This window comes from Pelodiscus sinensis, chromosome 2, assembly GCF_052426305.1.
Source record: "Pelodiscus sinensis isolate ZL-2025 chromosome 2, ASM5242630v1, whole genome shotgun sequence".
Classification (NCBI taxonomy): domain Eukaryota; kingdom Metazoa; phylum Chordata; order Testudines; family Trionychidae; genus Pelodiscus; species Pelodiscus sinensis.
The window spans coordinates 661,518-685,378 of record NC_143053.1 but is presented as its reverse complement, the minus strand read 5'-3'; the positions used below and the strand labels follow the sequence as shown (position 1 = coordinate 685,378).

General features: G+C 49.9%; 1 protein-coding gene across 45 annotated transcripts in view; it reads left to right on the top strand.

Moving 5' to 3' along the window:
* SCRIB (scribble planar cell polarity protein) overlaps window positions 1–23,861 on the top strand; it is a 263,350-nt gene that overhangs the window by 31,534 nt on the left and 207,955 nt on the right. For all 45 annotated transcript variants that reach the window (XM_075919866.2, XM_089776049.1, XM_089776052.1 and 42 more), the window contains exons 6-10: window positions 13,904–13,967; window positions 16,416–16,490; window positions 16,582–16,726; window positions 16,920–17,038; window positions 19,024–19,223. In XM_075919866.2, the coding sequence (XP_075775981.2) occupies window positions 13,904–13,967; window positions 16,416–16,490; window positions 16,582–16,726; window positions 16,920–17,038; window positions 19,024–19,223 (603 nt within the window). The remainder of the gene's footprint in view (window positions 1–13,903; window positions 13,968–16,415; window positions 16,491–16,581; window positions 16,727–16,919; window positions 17,039–19,023; window positions 19,224–23,861) is intronic.

The window sequence follows — 23,861 nt, the reverse complement described above, 5'->3', positions numbered from 1 at the left end:
GTTTCAGGAGTCAGGATGCCTCAGTCCCCTTGGATTAGGGGGTCCATGGTCATCACTAGACCCTCAGCTAAGGCTGCTGCTTCCATGTTTCCCAGCCAGTAATTGCCCCTTCCCCTGAAACCCGCCTCTGTCTCTCCCCTGAGAATCCCCTGTTATCTCCTCAGGCTGAGCCTAGGTGTCCGGGTTAAGACACATGTGGGTGAGTCAGTGGGAATCTCACATCACAGCGCAGGGGGACCCCAGGTTACAGAGCAGACAGCCCCCCACTACGCCACAGCTAGCAAAAGAGGGGGATAGAATGTCTGCATAGGAGAGGATTTACCAGGCATGGTAGAGTGGGGTGAGGGATTTGGGGAACGGGAATGTGGTAAATCTGTTCCCCATTTTTGACACAGGTGCTTTTCTGGGCATCATTTACATGCTTGTGCTGGTCCAGCAGCTGCTCTTGGGGGTGGGGGCAGGGAGTGAGTGGGGCTGTTGGGTGTCGGTGGAACCACTGGCCTTCTCCAGCACTTGGGGATAAGAAGGCAGCTTGAGTTGCTGCAAGGATCTGGGGAAGGGTGAGTTGCGACTCCCCTGCAAACGGTACATTGCTTTAACAGAGCAGGAGTCCTGGCTGATCAGCCTGGATGGAGACCTCCTGCAAGGAGCCCTGCTGCTGACTCGTGTCCAGTTGATATTAACTCCCCACTAGCTCAGTATCTGCCTGCCAGTCACTCCAGGTGCCACTCTCATGTGTCCCTCCGTGCTTGTAAAAGTATATGGTTGTGAATCCCGCTGTAGGGGAGCCAGCAAGATAAGTCTGGGGAGTGGAGTGCCTTCTAGGGCTGGGCATGTGCCCTGTGTCTCCTGCTTCCCTCTGTGATGGGACGAGGTGCAGCAGCCGTAATGCCCCTCCGGTCCAGCTCATTGGTATGAGCTGGAACATAAGAACGGCCATACTGGGTCAGACCAAAGGTCCATCTAGCCCAGTATCCTGTCTACCGACAGTGGCCAGCACCAGGTGCCCCAGAGAGGGTGGACCGAAGACAATGATCAAGCGATTTGTCTCCTGCCATCCCTGTCCACCCTCTGACAAACAGAGGCCAAGGACACCATTTTATCCCCTGGCTAATAGCCTTTTATGGACCTAACCTCCATGAGTTTATCCAGCTTCTCTTTAAACTCTATTATAGTCCTAGCCTTCACAGCCTCCTCTGGCAAGGAGTTCCACAGGTTGACAACACGCTGTGTGAAGAAGAACTTCCTTTTATTAGTTTTAAACCTGCTACCCATTAATTTCATTTGGTGTCCTCTAGTTCCTCTATTATGGGAACTAATAAATAACTTTTCTTTATCAGCCCTCTCCACTCCACTCATGCTTTTATAGACCTCTATCATATCCCCCCTCAGTCTCCTCTTTTCTAAACTGAAAAGTCCCAGTCGCTTTAACCTCTCCTCATATGGGACCCATTCCAAACCCCTAATCATTTTAGTTGCCCTTTTCTGAACCCTTTCCAAGGCCAAAATATCTTTTTTGAGGTGAGGAGACCACATCTGTACACAGTATTCAAGATATGGACGTACCATAGTTTTATACAGGGGCAGTAAGATGTTCTGGGTCTTATTTTCTATCCCTTTCCTAATAATTCCTAGCATCCTATTTGCCTTTTTGACCGCCGCTGCACACTGTGTGGAAGTTTTCAGAGAACTGTCCACAATAACTCCAAGATCTTTCCTGATTTGTCGTAGCCAAATTAGCCCCCATCATACTGTACGTATAGTTGGGGTTATTTTTCCCGATGTGCATTACTTTACACTTATCCACATTAAATTTCATTTGCCATTTTGTTGCCCAATCACTCAGTTTGGTGAGATCTTCTTGGAGTCCCTCACAGTCTGCTTCTGTCTTGACTATCCTAAACAGTTTGGTATCATCTGCAAACTTTACTACCTCACTGCTTACCCCTTTCTCCAGATCATTTATGAATAAGTTGAAAAGGATTGGTCCCAGGACTGACCCTTGGGGGACACCACTAGTTACCCCTCTCCAATCTGAAAATTTACCATTTATTCCTACCCTTTGTTTCCTGTCTTTTAGCCAGTTCTCAATCCAAGAAAGGACCTTCCCTCTTATCCCATGGCCTTGTAATATACCCAAGAGCCTTTGGTGAGGGACCTTGTCAAAGGCTTTCTGAAAATCCAAGTATACTATATCTACTGGATCCCCCTTGTCCGCATGTTTAACCCCTTCAAAGAACTCTAATAGATTAGTAAGACAGGATTTCCCTTTACAGAAACCATGTTGACTTTTGTCCAACAAATTATGTTCTTCTACATGCTTCACAATTTTATTCTTTACTATTGTTTCGACTAATTTGTCCGGTACTGAAGTTAGACTTACCGGTCTGTAATTGCCAGGATCGCCTCTAGAGCCCTTTTTAAATATTGGTGTCACGTTGGCTACCTTCCAGTCATTAGGTACGGAAGCCGATTTAAAGGATAGGCTACAAACCACAGATAACAGCTCAGCAATTTCCCATTTAAGTTCTTTTAGAACCCTTGGATGAACGCCATCCGGTCCCGGAGATTTGTTAACATTAAGTTTTTCTATTTGTTCCAAAACCTCCTCTAATGACACTTCAATCCGGGACAGTTCCTCAGATTCATCACCCACAAAGGACGGTGCAGATTCAGGAATCTCCCCAACATCCTCAGCCGTGAAGACTGAAGCAAAGAAATCATTTAGTTTCTCCGCAATGGCTTTATCGTCCTTGATTGCTCCTTTTATAGCTCAATCATCTAGGGGACCCGCAGGCTTTTTAGCAGGCTTCCTGCTTCTAATGTCCTTAAAAAACATTTTGTTATTTCTTTTTGAGTCTTTGGCTAGCTGTTCCTCAAAATCTTTTTTTGCTTTTCTTATTGCATTTTTACACTTGATTTGACAGTGTTTATGTTCCTTTCTATTTATCTCACTAGGATTGGACTTCCACTTCTTAAAAGATACCTTTTTGTCCCTCACTGCTTCTTTTACATGGTGGTTAAGCCACGGTGACTCTTTTTTAGGTCTCTTGCTATGTTTTTTAATTTGGGGTATACATTTAAGTTGGGCCTCTATTATGGTGTCTTTAAAAAGTTTCCATGCAGCTTTCAGGGATTTGGCTCTAGTCACTGTGCCTTTTAATTTCTGTTTAACAAACCTCCTCATTTTTGTGTAATTCCCCTTTTTGAAATTAAATGCCAGGGTGCTGGACTGCTGAGGTGTTCTTCCCACCACAGGAATGTTGAATGTTATTATATTATGGTCACTATTCCCAAGCGGTCCTGTAACGGTTATATCCTGGATCTGATCCTGCACTCCACTCAGGACTAAATCGAGAATTGCCTCTCTCCTTGTGGGTTCCTGCACTAGCTGCTCCAAGAAGCAGTCATTTAAGCCATTGAGAAATTTTATCTCCGCTTCTCTTCCTGAGGTGACATGTATCCAGTCAATATGGGGGTAATTAAAATCCCCCATTATTATAGAGTTCTCTATTTTGGTAGCCTCGAACAAAGCAAGCGTCCGAATTGCTGCTTCTCCTGGTCTTCTAACTAGTCCCTCTCCCAAGCTTCGAGGGGCAGCCGAGTTAGTCTGTAACTGGAAAAACTTAAAAAACAACCAATAGTCTTGCAGCACCTTAAAGACTAACAAAACATGCAGATAAAACAAAAGACAGGACTATGCAGCACTTTAAAGACTAACAAGATGGTTTATTAGGTTTATGAGTGGGCCAGACCCACTTCCTCAGATCAAATTCTGGAAGAGAATTGGCATGACCATATATACGAAAGGAATATAATGAAGAAAAGTGAACACATTATAAAACTGGCAAATCCGATTTGGAACAGAAGGGTGGTGAGGACCACCGCTAGTATCTGAGATACTAGGGGTGATAATTGGGGAAGCTATCTTTGTAATGGTTAAGGTAATTAGCATCTTTGTTAAGGCTCATTTGTAAAGTGTCAAATTTAAGCATGAATGACAGTTCTGAGGTTTCCCTTTGTAGTCTGGTGTTAAAGTCTCTTTGAAGTAAGATACATGTAGTAAGGTCGTTAAGACTGTGCTCAGGTTGGTTGAAATGAAAAGAAACTGGTTTATCTTTGTGAAGGTATCGGTCCTCTGATTTGTGGGCATTAATTCTTTGGAGAAGTGTCTGAGACAAGTGTTTGTCCAATATACATAGCAGAAGGACACTGTTGGCACATGATGGCATAAATTATATTTCTGGATGAACAGGAATATGTGTTCTTGATCATACAACTGATTTGGTTAGGTCCAGTGATGGTGTCCGCATATTTACTCTGGTGACAAAGTTGGCGATGGGGCTTGTTGAAAGGGAAAGTTCCAGGGTTGGTATTAGTGTGGTGTGTCCTGTGGTGGTTGGTAAGAATCATCCTGAGGTTAGGTGGTTGTCTATAGGAGACTATGGGTCTGTCCCCCAGAGCCTCTCTGAGTGTAGTTTCTTGTTCCAGTATAGGTTGTAGGTTACTGATAATGTGTTGGAGGGGTTTAAGTTGGGGGCTGTAGGTGATGACAAGTGGTGTTCTATTGTTGGTTTTCTTGGGCCTGTCTTGAAGTAGATGGTTTCTGGGTATTCGTCTGGCTTTTTCAATTTGTTTTTTTTATTTCCCCCTGGTGGGTAATTGAGATTTACAAATGCTGAGTAGAGATCTTGAAGTTTTTGGTCTGTCAGTGGGATTAGAGCAGATGCGGTTGTACCTAAGGGCTTGGCTATAGACGAAGGATCATATGGTGTGTCCTGGATGGAAGCTGGAGGCATGTAGGTAAGTGTCGCAGTCAGTGGGTTTTCTGTCGAAAGGGGTATTTAATTTTCCATTAGTGATTTGTACTGTGGTGCCCAGGAAATGGATCTCTCGTGTAGAATGGTCCAGGCTGAGATTGATGGTGGGATATAGGTTGTTAAAGTCTCTGTGGAATGCGTCCAGTGTTTCTTGGTCATGGGTCCAGATCATAAAGATGTCATCGATGTAGCATAAGTAAAGGAGGGGTAAAAGGGGACAGGATCTGAGGAAACGCTGTTCTAAGTCAGTGTGGCGTAGTGGGGGTGCAGTCTGCTCTGTACCCTGGGGTCCCCCTGTGCTGTGATTCCCACTGACTCGCCCACATGTGGTGCTGCAGTGTCAGTACCTTGCTGGTTGCTGTGCTTGGGCAGTGGGCTGTATAGGACCCCCAGTGGCCCAGCAAGAGAGGCCTCAGGACAGTGGCCAAACTGGTTCTACTTGTTAAGGGAAGAGACAGGACACAGGAAGTGTGTGCTGGGGGGGGAGGCAGTCTTGCGCTGGAATCATGGAGGAACCAGTCTAAGGAGGGGCTGGAATCCAGGGGCCTAGGGACCCCATCTCAAGGGGTCTAATGTATCCTGGCCCAGACTCTTGTAAACCCATCACATCTGTGCTGTTCTGTATCATGGAGAAGCAATAAACCCCCTCTATTCTGTCGGTTGGCGGAGTCTGTTCGTGCTGCTACAGGGGTGCAGGAACGAGGGAACCCCGACTGCGTCACCACGGTGAGCCATAAAGATGTTAGCGTACTGTGGGGCCATGCAGCTACCCGTGGCTGTGCCGTTGATCTGGATGTAAAAGTTGTCCCCAAATTGGAAATAATTGTGGGTGAGAACAAAGTTCCATAGGTCTGCTACTAGATTGGCTGTGGTACCCTCTGGAATAAATGGACACATCAGATATTAGGAATGGCAATAGAACACTTCAATCTCCCTGGACACACAACAGCAGATTTAAAGGTAGCCATCCTGCAGCAAAAAAACTTCAAGACCACACTTCAAAGAGAAACTGCTGAGCTCCAGTTCATCTGCAAGTTTGACACTATCAGCTCAGGATTAGAGAGAGACTGTGAATGGCTGGCTAACTGCAAAAGCAGCTTCTCTCTTGGTGTTCACACCTCCACATCAGCTGCTAGAAGTGGGCCTCATCCTCCCTGATTGGATCCACCTCGTCATCTCCAGCTTGATTCTGGCCTGCATATTTATACCTGCCTCTGGATATTTCCGCTACATGCATCTGGTGAAGTTGGTCTTTGCCTATGTAAGTTCCTATACATCTGTTAGTCTATAAGGTGCTACAGGACTCCTCGTCCCTCTGGGATAGTGTTTCTAATTGCTTGTAATCCATCTTCATGTGGAATATTAGTGTAGAGTTTCTACATCCATGGTGGCAAGGATGGTGTTATCAGGGAGGTTATCGATGTTTTGTAGCTTTCCCAGGAAGTCCATAGTATCTCGGAGATAGCTAGGAGTGTTGGTTGCATAGGGTTTGAGAAGAGAGTCTACATAGCTGGATAATCCAGTAGTGAGCGTGCCAATACCTGAAATGATGGGACGTCCGGGGTGTCCAGGTATATGCATTTTGGGAAGCAGATAGAAAAGTCCTGGTCAGGGTTCGGAAGGTGTTTCTCTGTGGATTTGGTCCTGAGTAGTTCTTTAAGGAGACGGTGTAGTTTGTTTTGGTATTCTGAAATGGATCTGAGAGGTCTGAACCTCTCTTCTCTGATCCCACTTCAGAAGACTGAAAGAATATCTCATAGAACTGGAAGGGACCTCGAGAGGTCATTGAGTCCAGTCCCCTGCCCTCATGGCAGGACCAAGTACCATCCCTGACAGATTTGCCCCAGATCCATAAGTGGCCCCCTCAAGGGTTGAACTCACAGCCCTGGGTTAGCAGGCCAATGCTCAAACCACTGAGGTATTCCCACCCCTCTCCCCAAGAGAAGACTGGGAGGGGCCATGATAGCGGTTTTCAAGTATCTAAAAGGGTGTCATGAGGAGGAGGAAAAATCATTCTCCTGGGCTTCTGAGGATAGAACAAGCAGCAATGGGCTTAAACTGCAGCAAGGGAGGTTCAGGTTGGACATTAGGAAAAACGTCCTGCCTGTCAGGGTGGTCAAACACTGGAATAAGTTGCCCAGGGAGGTTGTGGAATCCCCATCTCTGGAGATATTGAAGAGCAGGTTGGACAGACACCTGTCAGGGATGGTCTAGATGGCGCTGGGTCCTGCCGTGAGGGCAGGGGACTGGACTTGATGACCTCTCGAGGTCCCTTCCAGCTCTAGTGTTCTAGGATTCTATGACTGAACATTAAAGCAATGGTTTTACACGAGACGTGCCACAAGCTGTTAGATATTCTCAGCTTGACCTCCTGGGCTTGCACTTCCCGTCAGAGAGATGTACTGGGACCTGCAACTCTAACTTCTCTCCACTTCTCCTTTGAATGGGTAAAGAAAAGATACCAGGTGCCCACAAAGGACTTTGGACACTTTTACACCCAGCCAGCCCTGCGGTCCTTAGTAGTGCCTGCAGCCCAGGGGAAATCCAAGTCTCGGGAAGCATAAAGACCCAAAGAAATTAGACTTGTTTGGGCACAGAGCAAAAATACAGCTCCCTCACTTTGAAGAGCGTTGCTCCCTTCTGTAAAGATCTTCCCTTCAGGGAGACAGGGCATTAAACCCCCCAAACAAACATAAAAGGCCAAACTCTCACTCAGATGTCCCTGGAGGCAGCCATGTCTGTCACGCTCTTGTGGCTGCTAGTGTCCAACATACTCAGAGCGGAAGACACCTTTGAGGGCCTGCCCTTTGAGGGGAACAGAACTCTGGGCTACACTAAGGTCCTTAGATTTACACTGTATCCCTCCCAGACCCAGGTCAGGGTGGGCATAGCTGCCTGCCAAACCCTGCTGGGTTAGGTGGATTTGTCTTTGGCTGTTAAGCAGCACTGTGTGTGCATACTGGCCTACCAGACTTCACTCCAGGCTCTGCCGGCTTTGTATCAGATGTCTCCACTGTGACCAGACCTGGATACGGAGGCAGGTGGCTCCGTGGGAACGGACTTGAAAGCCAGCTTCCCATGCGTACCAGCTCCTGCTTGCTCTCCCCCAACAGTGCTGGGGGGCAGACATGGCTCCCCATGGGCATGGGCTCCTGCCTCTCCCCCATCTCCCAGGCAGTGTGGGGAGGCACGTGAGTGTAACCGGTAGGATAACCGATGTGCCCGGGCTTACTGGTTAAACGTGCAAACGAATACATGCTAAGATCCCTACTTCGCAGTCCTTCCCTTTGGCCTGGCCATAGTGCCAAGGATCTTTCCTAAGTGTGTGGCAGTTGCGGCAGCTTACCTCAGATGTCGGGGAATACAGATTTACCCTTATGTCGGCGGCTGGTTAGGGCAGCTCCAGGCCCAAAGCAGCACGTGCCAGTCCGTGGGGCTTCTAGTCAGCAACAGAAAGTCCACTTTAGTACTGGTCCAGAAGATAGAATTCACTCGGGCAGCGCTCGACTCAACTAGTGCAAGGGCCCTCCTGCCTCTAGACAGATGCCAGGCCCTAACGAGCCTCGAAGGGGAGGTATCCAAGCTTCCCCTGACCACAGCCAGAGTCTGCTAGGCCACATGGCAGCATGTACAAAGTCACCACACCAGACTTTGCATGTGGCAGCTCCAGCAGGCTTGGGACCACTTGGACAAGGTGGTCCCCATTATAAGAACGGCCGTACTGGGTCAGACCCAAGGTCCATCTAGCCCAGTATCCTGTTTGCTGACAGTGGCCAGCACCAGGTGCCCCAGAGAGGGTGGACCGAAGACAATGATCAAGCGATTTGTCTCCTGCCATCCCTCTCCAGCCTCTGACAAACAGAGGCCAAGGACACCATTTTATCCCCTGGCTAATAGCCTTTTATGGACCTAACCTCCATGAAATTATCTCGCTTCTCTTTAAACTCTATTATAGTCCTAGCCTTCACAGCCTCCTCTGGCAAGGAGTTCCACAGGTTGACTACACGCTGTGTGAAGAACTTTCTTTTATTAGTTTTAAACCTGCTCCCCATTAATTTCATTTGGTGTCCTCTAGTTCTTCTATTTAGGGAACTAATAAATAACTTTTCTTTATCGGCCCTCTCCACACCACTCATGATTTTATAGACCTCTATCATATCCCCCCTCAGTCTCCTCTTTTCTAAACTGAAAAGTCCCAGTCGCTTTAATCTCTCCTCATATGGGACCCGTTCCAAACCCCTAATCATTTTAGTTGCCCACTCCTCCCGTCCTCCGGTGGTGGGCAGTTCCGAACAACGCTCTGGAGGGGGGCTCTGTTCGAGGCCCTCACCCCCCCCTCCGAGCAAAGGTCAGAGTCCTCACACTCGGTTGGAGCGCTCATCTTGGTGATCTCTGGACTCAGGGACACATAGCCCAGAGGAGGCGAGGCTCCACATAAACACCAGAGTGGAGAGCAGTTTGTCTGGCCTGTGCAGTCTTCCTGCTTCATGTGTCGGGCAAGGTAGTGAGAATCCTCACAGACAATACGGCCTCCCATGTTCTACATCAGTGGTCAGGGAGGGGGGTGCTTTTTGGCTCTGTGACAGGAAGCGCTCCATCTCTGGGACATCTGAATCGATCACAACATCCATCTGGAGGCCTCCATCTCCCAGGAATTGACAGTGCTCTGGTGGATTGCCTGAACCAGGGACTTTTCATTTCACCATGAGTGGTAGCTCCACCCAGACATAGCCGGTGTGATCCCCCAAAGGTGAGGTCTTTCCCTTGTGGACTTATTTGCCAACGAGCAAAACAAAAAATGCCAGCAGTGTGGCTCCTGGGGAGCTGGAAAAGGGCCCTCTTTCAGGTGCATTTCTTCTTCCCTGCTCTGCTGAACGTGTTTCCACCGATCCCCTTGTAGATCAGGTCTTGTACCGGATCATACAGGACAAGGCTCGCGTGTTCCTAGTCACTCCGGCATGGCCCTACCAACACTGGGTCAGCACACTCATGAGCATGGTGCTGTACCCGCCTTGGCCCCTCCCAAATAGCCTGGACGTATCGCAACTATCAGAGGATCAAGGCTGATTTCAGCATCTCAATCTCGACCTTGCACTTTTTGGCATGTATGCTCTGTGGCTGACTGAGGAAGAGCACACCTGCTTGGAGGAGTGGCAACAGGAAGCAGTCTACACAGCTGATGTATTCAGCAAAGTGGATGAGGTTCTCCCTTTGGGCTTTGGAGATGGTATCTTGCCAGGCTGTGCCCTGGTCCAGGTTGTCCTTGGTTACTTGTGCACCTGGCTTTGGAAGGGCCTGATGGTGTCTTATCAACAGCTTCTCACCTAGATCATCTGATGTATCCAGACCTGTTATGAGCTCACAAGGGTTTCCCGCCGCCCATCTCCAAACTCACTTGACTAGGGCTCATGTCGGTCTTATTGGCACATGTAGCAGTCCAGGGGAGCTGCAGGGTGGCAGCATGGTCTTCAGTCCATGTGTTTATTTCTCACTGTGCCATTACCCCGGAGGCCAGAGATGATGCTGGGTTTGGCAGAGCAGTGCTACAGTCAACATGGCCATGAATTCCTCCCCTCCGCCAAGGGGTATTGCTTGGAGTCACCTACTGTAGAATGGACATGAGCAAGCACTTGAAGAAAAGACAGACAGGGCCATAAATGATGTCAAATAACAGTAAAAATCATATGTATAGTGGCCCAATGTCTGTGACTCTAACGCTGGCTGTTCCCTCTGGGTGGTGCTCGGCTGATTTCTGCGCCGCTCAGCCGGGCTTCTGCGCAGGAGCAAGTGGCCGTTTGGCCTCCGTGCTCCCTGTGCTGCATGGGGAGCGCGGGGCCCAAACAGCCGCTTGCTCCTGCGTGGCGGCCTGGCTGAGCGGTGCAGAAGTCAGTCGAGTGCCATGGTGGGAGGCAAAGGAGGGGATGGGGTGGTGACGTACATGCCCGGGGGGTGGGGCTTGGAAGTACGCGCGAGAGAGAAGCAGTGGGGGGTGGGGAGGGGAGGGAGACAGAGCAATAGACTAGAGGCTCAGGAGAGACCTGAAAATCCCATCGTATGATGGCCTAATTGGCTAGTATAATAAAAAAGCCAAAAAGGACTTTGAAGAGCAGCTAGCCAAAAACTTAGAGTTTATTCTTTAAGAATCAATGGACACAAATCAGATATTTGGAATGGCAACATACAAAAACCTGTAGGAGAACACTTCAATCTCCCTGGACACACAGTTGCAGATCTAAAGATAGCCATCCTGCAGCAAAAAAACTTCAAGACCAGACTTCAAAGAGAAACTGCTGAGCTCCAGTTCATCTGCAAGTTTGACATAATCAGCTCTGGATTAAAGAGAGACTGTGAATGGCTGGCTAACTACAAAAGCAGCTTCTCCTCTCTTGCTGTTCACACCTCCAGATCAGCTGCTAGAAGTGGGCCTCATTCTCCCTGATTGGATCCACCTCGTCATCTCCAGCCTGATTCTGGCCTTCATATTTATACCTGCCTCTGGAAATTTCCACTACATGCATCTGACGAAGTGGGTCTTCGCCCATGAAAGCTTATGCTCCAACACTTCGGTTAGTCTATAAGGTGCCACAGGACTCCTTGCTGCTCCTGTGGATATAGTGTACTTAGATTTCCAGAAAGCCTTTGACAAGGTCCCTCACCAAAGGCTCTTAAGTAAAGTAAGTTGTCATAGAATAAGAGGAAAGGTCCTTTTGTGGGTTGAGAACTGGTTAAAAGACAGGAAACCAAGGGTAGGAATGAAAGGTCGGTTTTCCGAATGGAGAGGGGTAACTAGTGGGGTCCCCTAAGAGTTTGTCCTGGGACCCATCCTGTTCAACTTATTTATAAATGGTCAAGAGAAAGGGGTAAACAGGGAAGTAGCAAAATTTGCAGATGATACCAAACTGCTCAAGATAGTCAAGACCAAAGCAGACTGTGAAGAGCTTCAAAAAGATCTCACCAAACTGAGTGATTGGGCAACAAAATGGAAAATGAAATGTAATGTTGATAAATGTAAAGTAATGTGCAATGGAAAAAAAATCCCAACTATATATACAATATGATGGGGACTAATTTGTCTACTGTTGTAATCCCTCCCTCTGGGGCATCTGGTATTGGCCACTGTCGGCAGACAGGATACTGAGCTAGATGGACCTTTGGTCTGACCCAGTCTGGCCGTTCTTATGTTCTTACTGTTACCTGTTGGTAGCTGGTGTTCTTTGAGATGTGTTGCTCATGTCCATTCCCCATCCTGCTCTTCTTCCCAGCCATCAGCATTTCCAGCAAGAAGGGACTGAGCGTGGGAGAGTGTGTAATGCCCCTTGTACCTCAGGAAGAAGCTGCCATTCAAATGGTACCTGAATGGAGATGCCTATCTCCTAGAGCTGGAAGGGACCTTGAAAGGTCATTGAGTCCAGTCCCCTGCCTTCACAGCAGGACCAAGTACCATCCCTGACAGACTTTCTCCAGATCCCTAGATGGCCCCCTCAAGGATTGAACTCCCAACCCTGGGTTTAGCAGGCCAATGCTCAAACCACTGAGCTATCCCTCCCCCCTGGAGGTGCTCCCCTACGGGTACTGCTAGGGGAAAAACTTCCAGCACCTGTGCATATGGTGAGCATGCACACCTAATGTGGAATCACATGAGCAACACCAGTTACGAACAGGTAACTCTTTGTCAAGCATCATGCATTGGCGTTAGTGTGACGGCGCGTTGGGGGTCCCCCGTCTCCTGCACCCCGAAATGGCACAAACAGACTGCACCAGCCGGTGGACTAGAGGAAGTTTATTGCCTCTCCAGGATACAGCACAGCACAGATGGAGTCTGGTCACAGAGCTGGGCTAGGATGCCTCAGGCCCCCTTGAGATGGAGGAGACTGGGCCCCTAAACTCCAGCCCCTTTCCCTAGGCTGTCCCCTCCATGCTCCCGGACAGCAACTAACTCACCCCCTTCCAGCCCTGCCCCCCAGCCAGGGCAGCATTCCACCTTCCTTTGTTTCTCCCCATGGGGGGTAGGCTGGTTCAACCGGTATGGTACCTTTGCATAATAAGGTTTTCCCTGCTGGGTCTTGCTCCAGATAGCAGAGGTCACCACAGCCCAGCAAGTACCCCCACTACGTCACAGTTAGCCACCAGAGCAAAGGCCAAATTCAGGAGAGCAGATAGTCCTCATTCGTTTGCAGCTGATATTTCTCTTCCCGCGGTTTAAAAGAGGCACTGCTTGTCAGCCCCGTGCGGGGGAATTGCACGGACATGCTTCAAGGCAGAACAACCGTCCTGCAGTGAGTGTAGCTCTCAGAGAGGTTCTAGCTGGCGTGGAAGCCCGACTGACGCTCCAGCCCTGCTCTTGGAGTCCTCGGCTAACCCAGGCTTCAAAGTGTGAGGCTCCTTAAGGAAGCTTCTGGATGCTCTGTATCCTCCCAAGGGGACAAAAGGAGTCATAGGGCCCATATGAGGGCAGCCAGGATCTGCACTGCTATTCAGAATATTCCCATCTCCTACGCATCAGGTGCACGTGCATTCAAAGAGGGACTCATGCTGACTCCAGCATCTCAAAGGAGCGTGCATAGTTACTGTAGGAGAACTACTCTACCCCATTTGTTACTTTCGACTGGTCATCTCCTGGCTTCCTGTACATGTGCAGCCAGACTCTTAAGTGGGTATAGGAGACAGAGCAGCTGGCTGCATAGGCATCTCCTTGCTGAGACAGTGAAAACAGAGCTAGTGAAACCATCTGAAGAGACCAAAAGGAGAGGAGCTGCCGAGGGCAGGAGGAGGTAAAAGGGAAGGGAAGTCTCTGACCTGAGGGGTGCTAGTGGCCTACGTTTGGGGAGCAGAGAATGGGATGGAGATGTAGGGCCTGGAGTCAAGCAAACGAACCTGTTAGCCATCTCATTGGTGTAGTTACTGTGTTGCCTGCTGCTGTAATGGAGGCATAGACACCCGGCATGTCTAGGATGAGTCCCCGGGATTGCAGGCCTGTCGCCCTTGGCGTTCACTAGATGGTCTCCTGGTGCATGGGGGATTCAGTGATGTTGACTGAGGGCGCTAATCTCCACCCCTTTCTCTCCCCTCTCCGTGGTCTGCAGTTCGCTCTCGTTCCTCGTCAAGTTAGAGCAGTTGGATCTTGGTGGCAATGACTTGGAAGTGCTGGTAGGTGAAGGGGATGGAGAGGAGGAGGAGGAGGGTGGTTTTGGGTCTGGGAGTGGATGGGATCTGAAATCACCAGGAGCAGCAAGTAATTTTGGTGTCTGTGGTGGCCCAGTAGCCGTTCCCAGCAGCTGCTCCCAGTGCTCTGTGTCCTCGCTGTGTGCTGTTTCCTTCCTCCCATTGCACATCTTGCTCCCCTCATGTCCCAGCTCCTTTTCTCTGGGGGACTCGCCCGTGCTCGCTAGCTGCCTGATGATTATGCGTCTCTAGTTCTGTTACTTGCCTTTGCTGCTGCTGATCTTTGCCTCCCCGACATGACCACCCTTTCAGCTCTGCTGTGCTGGCTTGCTGTCCTCCTGCTTTCTGCCGTGGCTTTGCCATTGGAGAGAAACTCCAGCCGCTTCCCACTTGTTCCCTAAGAGGTAGACACCCAGTCTTAATGTTAAGGCCCTGGGGGCTGCAGACACTAACCATTTCATCCAGGGGTGGGGAAACTTTTTGAGGTTGGAGGCTACTGACCCGCAGAAAAATCAGTTGGGGGCTGCCCAAGTTAGAAGCCCAAAAAAAGCAACCCTCCACCTCACGGATCTGGCCCCCTGGCGAGAAGAAATTTCTTAGACAGACCCCAACTGAGATTCAGAAAAGACATTCCCTTCCCTCCCCTCCCTGCTCCACAGGGCAGGGGAGCACCGAGGCTCAGGGCTCCCCTTCGGTGCTGGATTAATTTTTTAGGGGGCTTGGGGCTAGTAAATGTCGTGAGCCCCTTCTGGCCCTGGGCGGGGGTCAGAGACAAGGGGTTCAGTATGTGGGAGGAAGCTGCCTGGAAAGCAGGGTGGGTGTGTGGGGTCTGACCAGGAGAGGGTAGAGGATCAGGGTGCCTACCTGTCATAGCTCCAGGGGGGCACAGGTGGCCCCACGCCACTGTACTTGCAAGTCCTGCCCCCCTCCATTCTGGCTGTGATTACTGGCCAGTGCAAGACTAGCTTCCTTGCACTGCCTGTGGAGCTGCTTCCTCTCCCACGGCAGGCAGATGCAGCTGTGGCTTGCCTGGATACGGCCCACAGAGCTTGGGGCTCCCCTCCCTGCAGCGGGGAGCTGGAGCCTGCACCCCTAGCCTGTGCTCTCGGGTCCCATCCCTGACCTGGACCCTTCTACCCTGTGAATGCTGGAGATGAGCACACGGTGGCTGGGTGAAACTGGGTTCAGCTGTGCTTGTGTGAGGAGGGCTGCACTGTTGCTTCCTAGCTGCAGACAGCTGCCACGGGACGCTGCTCCAGATCTGGCTTCCAGGAACATACCCTCTGCTCAGAGAAGAGACCCTCCAATGCAGGTGCCTCATGTGGCCGTGCAGCCCTTTGGGCCAGCACCTGCAGGCAGGCTGCACGAATCGTCCTGAGGAATGAGCAGCGTCTGAGTGGCGTGACAGCCCTCAGTCTGTTGGTGCTGCTCGTTCGTTCGTTCGTTCTCCTGTGGAGCCGATAGGGGTGTCCTGCCCGCCTGGCTGGCGAAGGGTAATGTTGGTGCAGCGGGGTGGCGAGTCCATATCAAGTCGCCTCTGGCCATTCTCACAAAGAGGAAAGACGAGGGAGATTTATTTCTATCTTCTCACCCCTTTGTGGACCCAACCAGTCTGTTGGCCCCTGCGCTGGGAGAATGTTTGCAGCCAGAACCGCCATCTAGAAACCCACAGTGTGTCAGCTGAGACCCACCCCATAACAGGTCTTCCCGGTTACAGTACTCGGGATCACTGGCTTCCCCAGCTGTCTGTAGTGAATGGCCTTGAGAAGGCTCTAGAGCAGGCATGTCCAAAGTCCGGCCCGCGGGCCAATTGCGGCCCGTGTTCCGGTTTAATACGGCCCCCCGGGTAATTTGGCAATATCTATCTTTTATGGCCCCCAACGAATCCATATATATTGAGATGAATACATTGTAAAATCTCAGTTAATGTCAGTTGGTCTAAATCAGTTATAAATATATTTGGACACAACATGTATACTTGGTGTTATGTTCCTGTTCATATTTTTTGAACTTAAAAGTTGACAGACAACCTTTATTACCAATAATATGTCATGTACTTTACAATGTTCCTGACATATATTTCAGCTTCCTGGATTTTTTTTTTCATCTGGCCTTCAGATATGAAAGGCAGAGTGATTTAACACCTGTTTAGATTTGTCATCCATGTGACAAAATGAAAAGTATGCCATTTGCAATAAAATTTGCATAAAATAGTTAATTTGCATTTAATTTTAATGGTTCAAAGAATGTCAGGCAAAATGGTCGGCCCTCACGCATGTTCACTTCATCAAATCTGGCCCTCTTTGAAAAAAGTTTGGACACCCCTGCTCTAGAGCATCTGCCATTCCTGATTGAACATTTGGGCACAGCCTTTATCAGCGAGCAGGCTGTGCTGTGGGGAAGTGTTAATCTCTGCTTGCTTGGTCTGTGCAGCCGGACACTCTGGGAGCATTGCCGAACCTGCGGGAGCTCTGGCTAGACCGAAACCAGCTGTCGGCCCTGCCCCCGGTGAGTACCTGGCCCGCGGATGTTGCCTCACTGCCGTGCTTCCCTCCTCCGCCAGTCCCATGAGCCAGACCATGTCTCCTTCCCCTCCCAGGAGCTAGGGAACCTGCGGCGTTTGGTCTGTCTAGACGTGTCTGAGAACAAGCTGGAGCACCTGCCCAATGAGCTCAGTGGGCTGGTGGCATTGACAGACCTCCTGCTGTCTCAGAACCTGCTGGAAAGCATTCCTGATGGGATTGGTAAGTGTTCGCTGGGGCGCTCTGTTACCCTGCTGGGCAGGGAGTATGGGACAGGAGGGGCCATGTCACCCGTGGAGGGTAGCAGTGAGCCAAGCCCTGGTGGGAGGGCAAGGGATGAATGGTTTGGCTGAGTTGCGTGGGGGGGGCCTCTATCGCTCCCTGCTGCAGCTCACATCTCTCTTCCCATGCTCAGGGCAGCTGAAGCAGCTCTCCATCCTAAAGGTGGATCAGAATCGGCTGGTGGAGGTGACAGAGTCGATAGGGGACTGTGAGAATCTCTCGGAGCTCATCCTGACTGAGAACGTACTTACCGTATGTGTTCCGGCGCTCACTGCTCCCTGCTGTGCTGCGTAGCTCGGCCCCTTGCTGGCGGCTCAGCTCCATGCCAGACTGTCCTCTCCCAGGGCTCTGCCCACAGACCACAGTTCTGGGCACTGCAGCCAGCACCACAAAGTGCTCGGGGCCCATGACTCAACCACATGCTGCAGCCACTGATGCGAAACCCCGTCTGTCCTCGGGAGAGCCTTGGGTGAAGCTGTGTTCTCATGAGTTGGCAAAATGCTCCCCTGGGCTTTCCAAAGTGGATTGGCCAAGTCCTAACTCAGTGTCTTGTCTTGGCCAGCACCAGTGAGTGCGGTGGTAGTGTCTGGAGGTCCCAGTTGGGGACCAGTGCCCCACTGTGCTAGGCGCTGCACAGGCACATGGTGGAAAAGCTCCCTGAGCCAGAGAGCTCAGAATGTTAGCACAGATGGCTAAAAATACACGTGAGGGGAAGGACAAGAATAACTTGCCCAGGTGAAGCTTTTACCTACTTCCTATTGGTCACAATCTGCCATAGGCCATCAGCTAGAAGTTTATATGCACCCTGATTTTTCCTATCCAGTGTAACAGTAGAACATCAGAACGGCCAGACGGGGTCAGCCCAAAGGTCCATCCAGCCCAGCGTCCTGTCTGCCCACAGTGGCCAATGCCAGGTGCCCCGGAGGAAGAGAACAGAAACAGGAAATCAAGTGATCTCCTGACAGAGGCTGGGGACACCGTCCTTACCCTTCCAGGCTAATTGCCATTGATGAACCTGTCCTTCATGAGTTTATCTAGGTCCGTTTTGAACTCTGGTTCACTCTTGGCCTCCAACTTCCCCCGCCAAGGAGTTCCACAGAATGGACAGTGAATGTACTTCTCTTTGCTGTTTTTAAACCTGGTGCCTCTTCATTTGGTTTGGTGACCTGTAGTTATGAGGAGTAAATAACATTTCCTTATCTACTTTTCCCACACCAGTTAAGATTTCTAGACCTCTATCATTTCTCCCTCATAGTCGTTTCTTCTCCAAGTTGAAAAGTCCTATAGTATTAATCTCTGCGCATCTCAAAGCTGTTCTGTGTCCCTAATAGTTTTTCCAACTGCCTAATCTCTTGTTGCCGGGAGTGACCACACCTGCATGCAGTGTTTATACCACAGACAGGGTATTTTCGGTCCTAGCTGTCCCTTTCTCACTGATTCCCAGCATTCTGATTGCTTTCTCTTTTAGACCAGAGTAGATGGGGCAGAGTAGCTGGGAGCTCCTGCCCTTCTCCCCACAGCACCCCCTGCTGGGCTTGATGGGGAGCTCCTTCAGCAGCCAGTGTGCTTCTTGCTCCCTGCTCCTGCAGTTCACATTGTGGCCTGGCTTTGCCTCTGCAGAGGAGCTGGGGTAGGGGGAAGTCGCCACTTACCTGGGAGGTGCGCAGCAGGTAGGGAGCTTGCCAGCGCTGACACCTCCGAGTGGGCTGTACCTCTCCGAGAACCAGCAGGGGGGCCGGATTCACCTTCCCAACACCAGTGATGCCTCCTTCCCTTCCCCCACCATCCCCAGAATTTAGTCAGGGGTCTATAGCTGTGAATTTGTGCTTACTGCCCTTGCTGTGTCCGTGACTTTAGCTAGAAATACCTGTGACTAAAACGTAGCCGCCGTTATTCGTGGCGTGCTGTAGTGCTGTGCGCTGCCCTACCATGAGGTGACAGCGCTAAATGACTGGCTAGCTTCCTGCTTGGATAGCCAGGGTGTGCAGGCTTGTGAAGTGCCCTGCCCTCTCTTTGCCTGAAGCTGGGCCGGGAGGGATCACTTGATGATTCCCTGGTCTGCTCGTCCCCTTGAAGCACTTGCCACTGGCTGCTGTGGGCAGACAGGACACTGGGGCAGCCGGATCTTTGATCTGACTCAGTGTGGCTGTTCTGATGTTCTTTCCCATTTATTTTGCTATGAGATTGCGAGTCCCACCATGGCGTCAAAGCTCCTATACTGTCTCCTCTCCCCTCAGGCCTTGCCAAAGTCCCTGGGGAAGCTGACCAAGCTGACCAATTTGAATGTGGACCGGAATCGGCTGACGGCACTTCCCTCGGAGATTGGGGGGTGTGCCAGTCTGAATGTGCTGTCCCTGCGGGACAACCGCCTGGCACTTCTGCCTCCCGAACTCGCCAACACTACGGAGCTCCATGTGCTGGATGTGGCAGGGAACAGGTGAGTGCCTGCAGGGCCTGGACAGGGCTGGCTCAGCATGCAGGCGTGCCCCTCGGAGAGGTCACGTGGGGGAGAGGAGAACAGAGGGCTGGTGGGCTCCGTTACACTCTGGAGGCACATGATGTCGCCACATGCAAACCCACGGAAGAAGCTTGCTTGGCGGCTGTTCCTGCTCCCTGACTGACCCAGCAGCCACTTGGCTCCATCTCTCAACCCTCCTCTCCAACTCCAGCTTCTACTGTTCCTCAGTCCTTGTACCCACGAGTGCCGCGCCCCGGTAAAGGACAGCGCGAGGCCTCGGTGCCAGGGAGCATGGCTGGCCATCCTTACAGATGCAAGTCTCTGTTGGCAGGGCCGCCCCTTTCTCTCCAGACTGCACCGTATCCCAAGCTGTTGCCTAGCAGGCAGGTTCTCAACCAGATGTTCCTTCGTGAGCCGTAGTCTGCTGGCTTGTGGGCAGAGGCGCCTTTCCGCTCCCAAGGATGTCAGTAGCCACAGAGTTGCACCTAGAGCCCATGCTGAGCCCCCACAGTGACCTCTGACCCCTCCTGAGTCACTACTTTCCAAAAAGGTCTCCCAACCCTGCATTCTTAATGTGTTTTGTTAGACCAGGACCATTTCACTGAGTGACTCAGATCACTCTCCCGGTAATCTTTCCCCCGGTTTACTGTGACCTCCGCTCACCATCTGCAACGTCTTCATCCTCTCTCTCTTATTGATAGCGTTAGGGCCATGTTAGAAATGGCTTCACTGATTGAGATCACCTTATTTAATTCAAAATGTTGTGTGGTAGTAAATCAAATGTCTTGGCAAAATCCAAGTATAGCATATCAGTGTAGCTTTCTCCATCAGCCAGAGCTGTAATCCTGTGCCTGCCAGCCTGTCCCCCAAGAGTTTGACACAGACCAACTTTTCATGAAGCCATGCTGATTGTCATTACTTCTATTTTTAGCTGTTAAGTCTTTGTTCAGGGAGCCCCAAATAAACTGTTCCATTATTTTACATCAGTCAGTGCCAAGCTAACTGCTCTCTAGTTCCTGGGTCATCCCTTTTATCCATTATCAATATTGAAACTCCGTTCCATTCCTCTGGAGTTTTCCACAGTTTAACTTTTAACACTTGTGATTGAGAGCTCCTCAGCTGGTTTCTTTACGGCACTTAGGTGTAAATTGATTTGAAAATGTTTAGTTTTAGCAGATGCTGTTTTACCTCCTTGTTTCATGGAATCCTCTATGAAACAAGGACAGCAGCTCCAGTCCCCCCGCCCTCATGGCGGACCAAGTGCCATCAAGTTGTAGTGGGGGGAAGTCTGTGTTGGATGTTAGGAAAAACTATTTCACTAAGAGTGTGGTGAAGCACTGGGACGGGTTCTCTAGGAAGGGGATGGAATCTCCATCCCTAGAGGTTAAGTCCTGGCTTGACAAAGCCCTGGCTGGGATGATTTAGTTGGGGTTGGTCCTGCTGTGGGCAGGGGACTGGACTCGATTTCATGAGGTCTTTTCCAACCCTAGGATTCTCTGAGTCTGATCTAGCTCATCTCTGACAGGGGTGTTTGTCTTATGTGCTCTTAATACTCCAATGCTGGAGATGCCACAATCTCCCTAGGCAACCTATTTCAGCATTTAACCACCCAGACAAAGCTTTTCTTGATGTTCAAACCTCTCATGCTGCAATTTAAAGTCTACTGCTTCTTTTCCTACTATCAGACCTGAAGAAGAATAATTTTCTCCCCTCTTTCTTGTAACGGACTTTTAAGTTGTGGAAGCTAAGGGATTTGTATGTAGCCATTTTGAACTTTTGGTTAGCCTAACTCATGCTAACCGTGAGACCTAACAATGCAAGAGCTGTGAGAGACGCTGTTTTCACTTCTCGTCTCTCTTGTGCTTGAGATAAGGATAGAATTCTGACTCTAGTGAAGACCTTGAGATAAGGTGGCGTCTGAAGGGAATTATGGGAAGGGGAATAATTGTTTATTGTTATCGTATCATAATGATCATATCGTATCATATTGTGCTGCTTACCGGGAGCTCGCATTCAGGATTTGACTGAGAGGCTTACCAAACTGATCAAACCTTCGGATCGCTACCGCTTCCTGCTTCTCCATGTGGGAACTAATGATACGGCCAAGAATGATCTTGAGCGTGTTACTGCGGATTATGTAGCGCTGTGAAGAAAGATCCAAGAATTCGGAGCGCAAGTGGTGTTCTCATCCATCCTCCCTGTTGAAGGGAAAGGACTGGGCAGGGATCGTCTAATTGAGGACGTAAATGCGTGGTTGTGCAGGTGGTGTCGCAGAGAGGGCTTTGGTTTCTTCGACCATGGGACTCTGTTCCGGGCACAAGGATTGTTAGGAAGAGATGGGATCCACCTAACGAAGAGAGGAAGGAGAATCTTCGCAGGCAGGCTGGCAAACCTAGTGAGGAGGGCTTTAAACTAGGTTCGTCGGGGGACAGTGACCAAAACCCTGAGGGGAGTGGGAAAGTTGGATACCGGGAAGAAATGCAGAGAGGAAGGAGCAAGAAAGGAGGACCCCTGATTCGAAGGGAGAAGATAGGGCAATCAACTGGTTACCTGAGGTGTTTGTACACTAATGCGAGAAGCCTGGGCAACAAACAGGAAGAACTGGAGGCCCTAGCCCAGACCAAGAAATATGATTTAATTGGGATAACAGAGACTTGGTGGGATGACTCGCATGACTGGAGCACTGTCATGGAAGGGTATAGACTGTTCAGGAAGAACAGGCAGGGGAGAAAAGGAGGAGGAGTTGCACTGTATGTAAGAGAGCACTACGATTGCCCTGAACTCCAGAATAAAGAGGGAGGAAAAACCTGTTGAGAGTCTATGGGTTAAGTTTAAAGGCACAAACAACAGCAGTGATGTTGTGGTTGGTGTCTGCTACAGGCCACCGAATCAGGTGGATGAGGTAGGTGAGGCTTTCTTTGGACAACTGAGCGAAGCTTCCAGATCGCAGGCCCTGGTTCTCGTAGGGGACTTTAATCACCCTGACATCTGCTGGGAAACCAATACGGCAGTACACAGGCGATCCAGGAAGTTTTTGGAGAACGTTGGGGATAACTTCTTGACACAAGTGCTGAAGGATCCGACCAGGGGTCGTGCACAGCTTGACCTTCTGCTCACAAACAGGGAGGAACTAATAGGGGAAGTGGAGGTGGGTGACAACCTGGGAAGCAGTGATCATGAGATGGTAGATTTCAGGATCCTGACCAAAGGAAGGAAAGAGAGTAGTAAAATACACACCTTGGACTTCGAAAAAGCAGATTTTGACTCCCTCCGAGATCTGATGGGCAGAATCCCCTGGGATGCTAACATGAAGGGGAAAGGAGTCCAGGACAGCTGGCAGTATTTTAAAGAAGCCTTATTGAAGGCACAGAAAGAAACCATCCCGACGTGTAGCAAGAGAGGCAAACATGGTAGGAGACCGGGTTGACTTACAGGGGAAATCCTTGGTGAACTTAAGCACAAAAAGGAAGCTTACAAAGAGTGGAAACTTGGACAAATGACCAGGGAGGGGTTTAAAGGTATAGCTCGAGAATGCCGGGGGGTTATCAGGAAGGCAAAAGCACAGATGGAATTGCGACTGGCTAAGGATGTGAAGGATAACAAGAAAGGTTTCTACAGGCATGTTAACAAGAAGAAGGTGATCAGAGAGGGTGTGCGGCCCCTAATAGATGAAGGAGGTAACCTAGTGACAGATGATGTGGGGAAAGCTGAAGTACTCAATGCTTTCTTTGCCTCTGTATTCACGGACAACGTTGGCTCCTGGGCTTGTGTGCTAAGTGACGCAAGATGGGATGAAGATGGACAACCCGTGGTGGGTAAAGAACAGGTTAGGAACTATTTAGAAAAGCTAAACATACACAAATCCATGGGTCCAGATTTAATGCACCCGAGGGTACTGAGGGAGTTGACAGATGTCATTGAGGAGCCTTTGGCTATTATCTTTGAAAAGTCGTGGGGATCGGGAGAAATCCTGGATGATTGGAAAAAAGCAAATGTAGTGCCCATCTTCAAAAAAGGGAAAAAGGACGATACAGGGAACTGTAGGCCGGTCAGTCTTACCTTAGTTCCTGGAAAAATCATGGAGGGATCCTCAAGGAATCCATTTTGAGGCACTTGGATGAGAAGAAAGTGATCAGGAATAGTCAGCATGGATTCACAAAGGGCAAGTCGTGCCTGACCAATCTGATTAGCTTCTATGATGAGGTAACTGGCTCTGTGGACGTGGGAAAGTCAGTGGATGTGATATACCTTGACTTTAGCAAGGCTTTTGATATGGTCTCCCACAATATTCTTGCCAGCAAGTTAAGGGAATGTGGATTGGATAAATGGACGGTAAGATGGATAGAAAGATGGCTAGAAGGCCGGGCCCAGCGGGTAGTGATCAACGGCTCGATGTCAGGATGGCGGTCGGTTTCTAGCAGTGCGCCCCAAGGTTCGGTTCTAGGACCGGTTTTGTTCAATATCTTTATTAATGACCTGGATGAGGGGATGGATTGCACCCTCAGCAAGTTTGCGGATGACATTAAGCTGGGGGGAGAGGTAGATACCCTTGAGGGCAGAGATAGGGTCCAGAGTGACTTAGACAAATTGGAGGATTGGGCCACAAGAAATCTGATG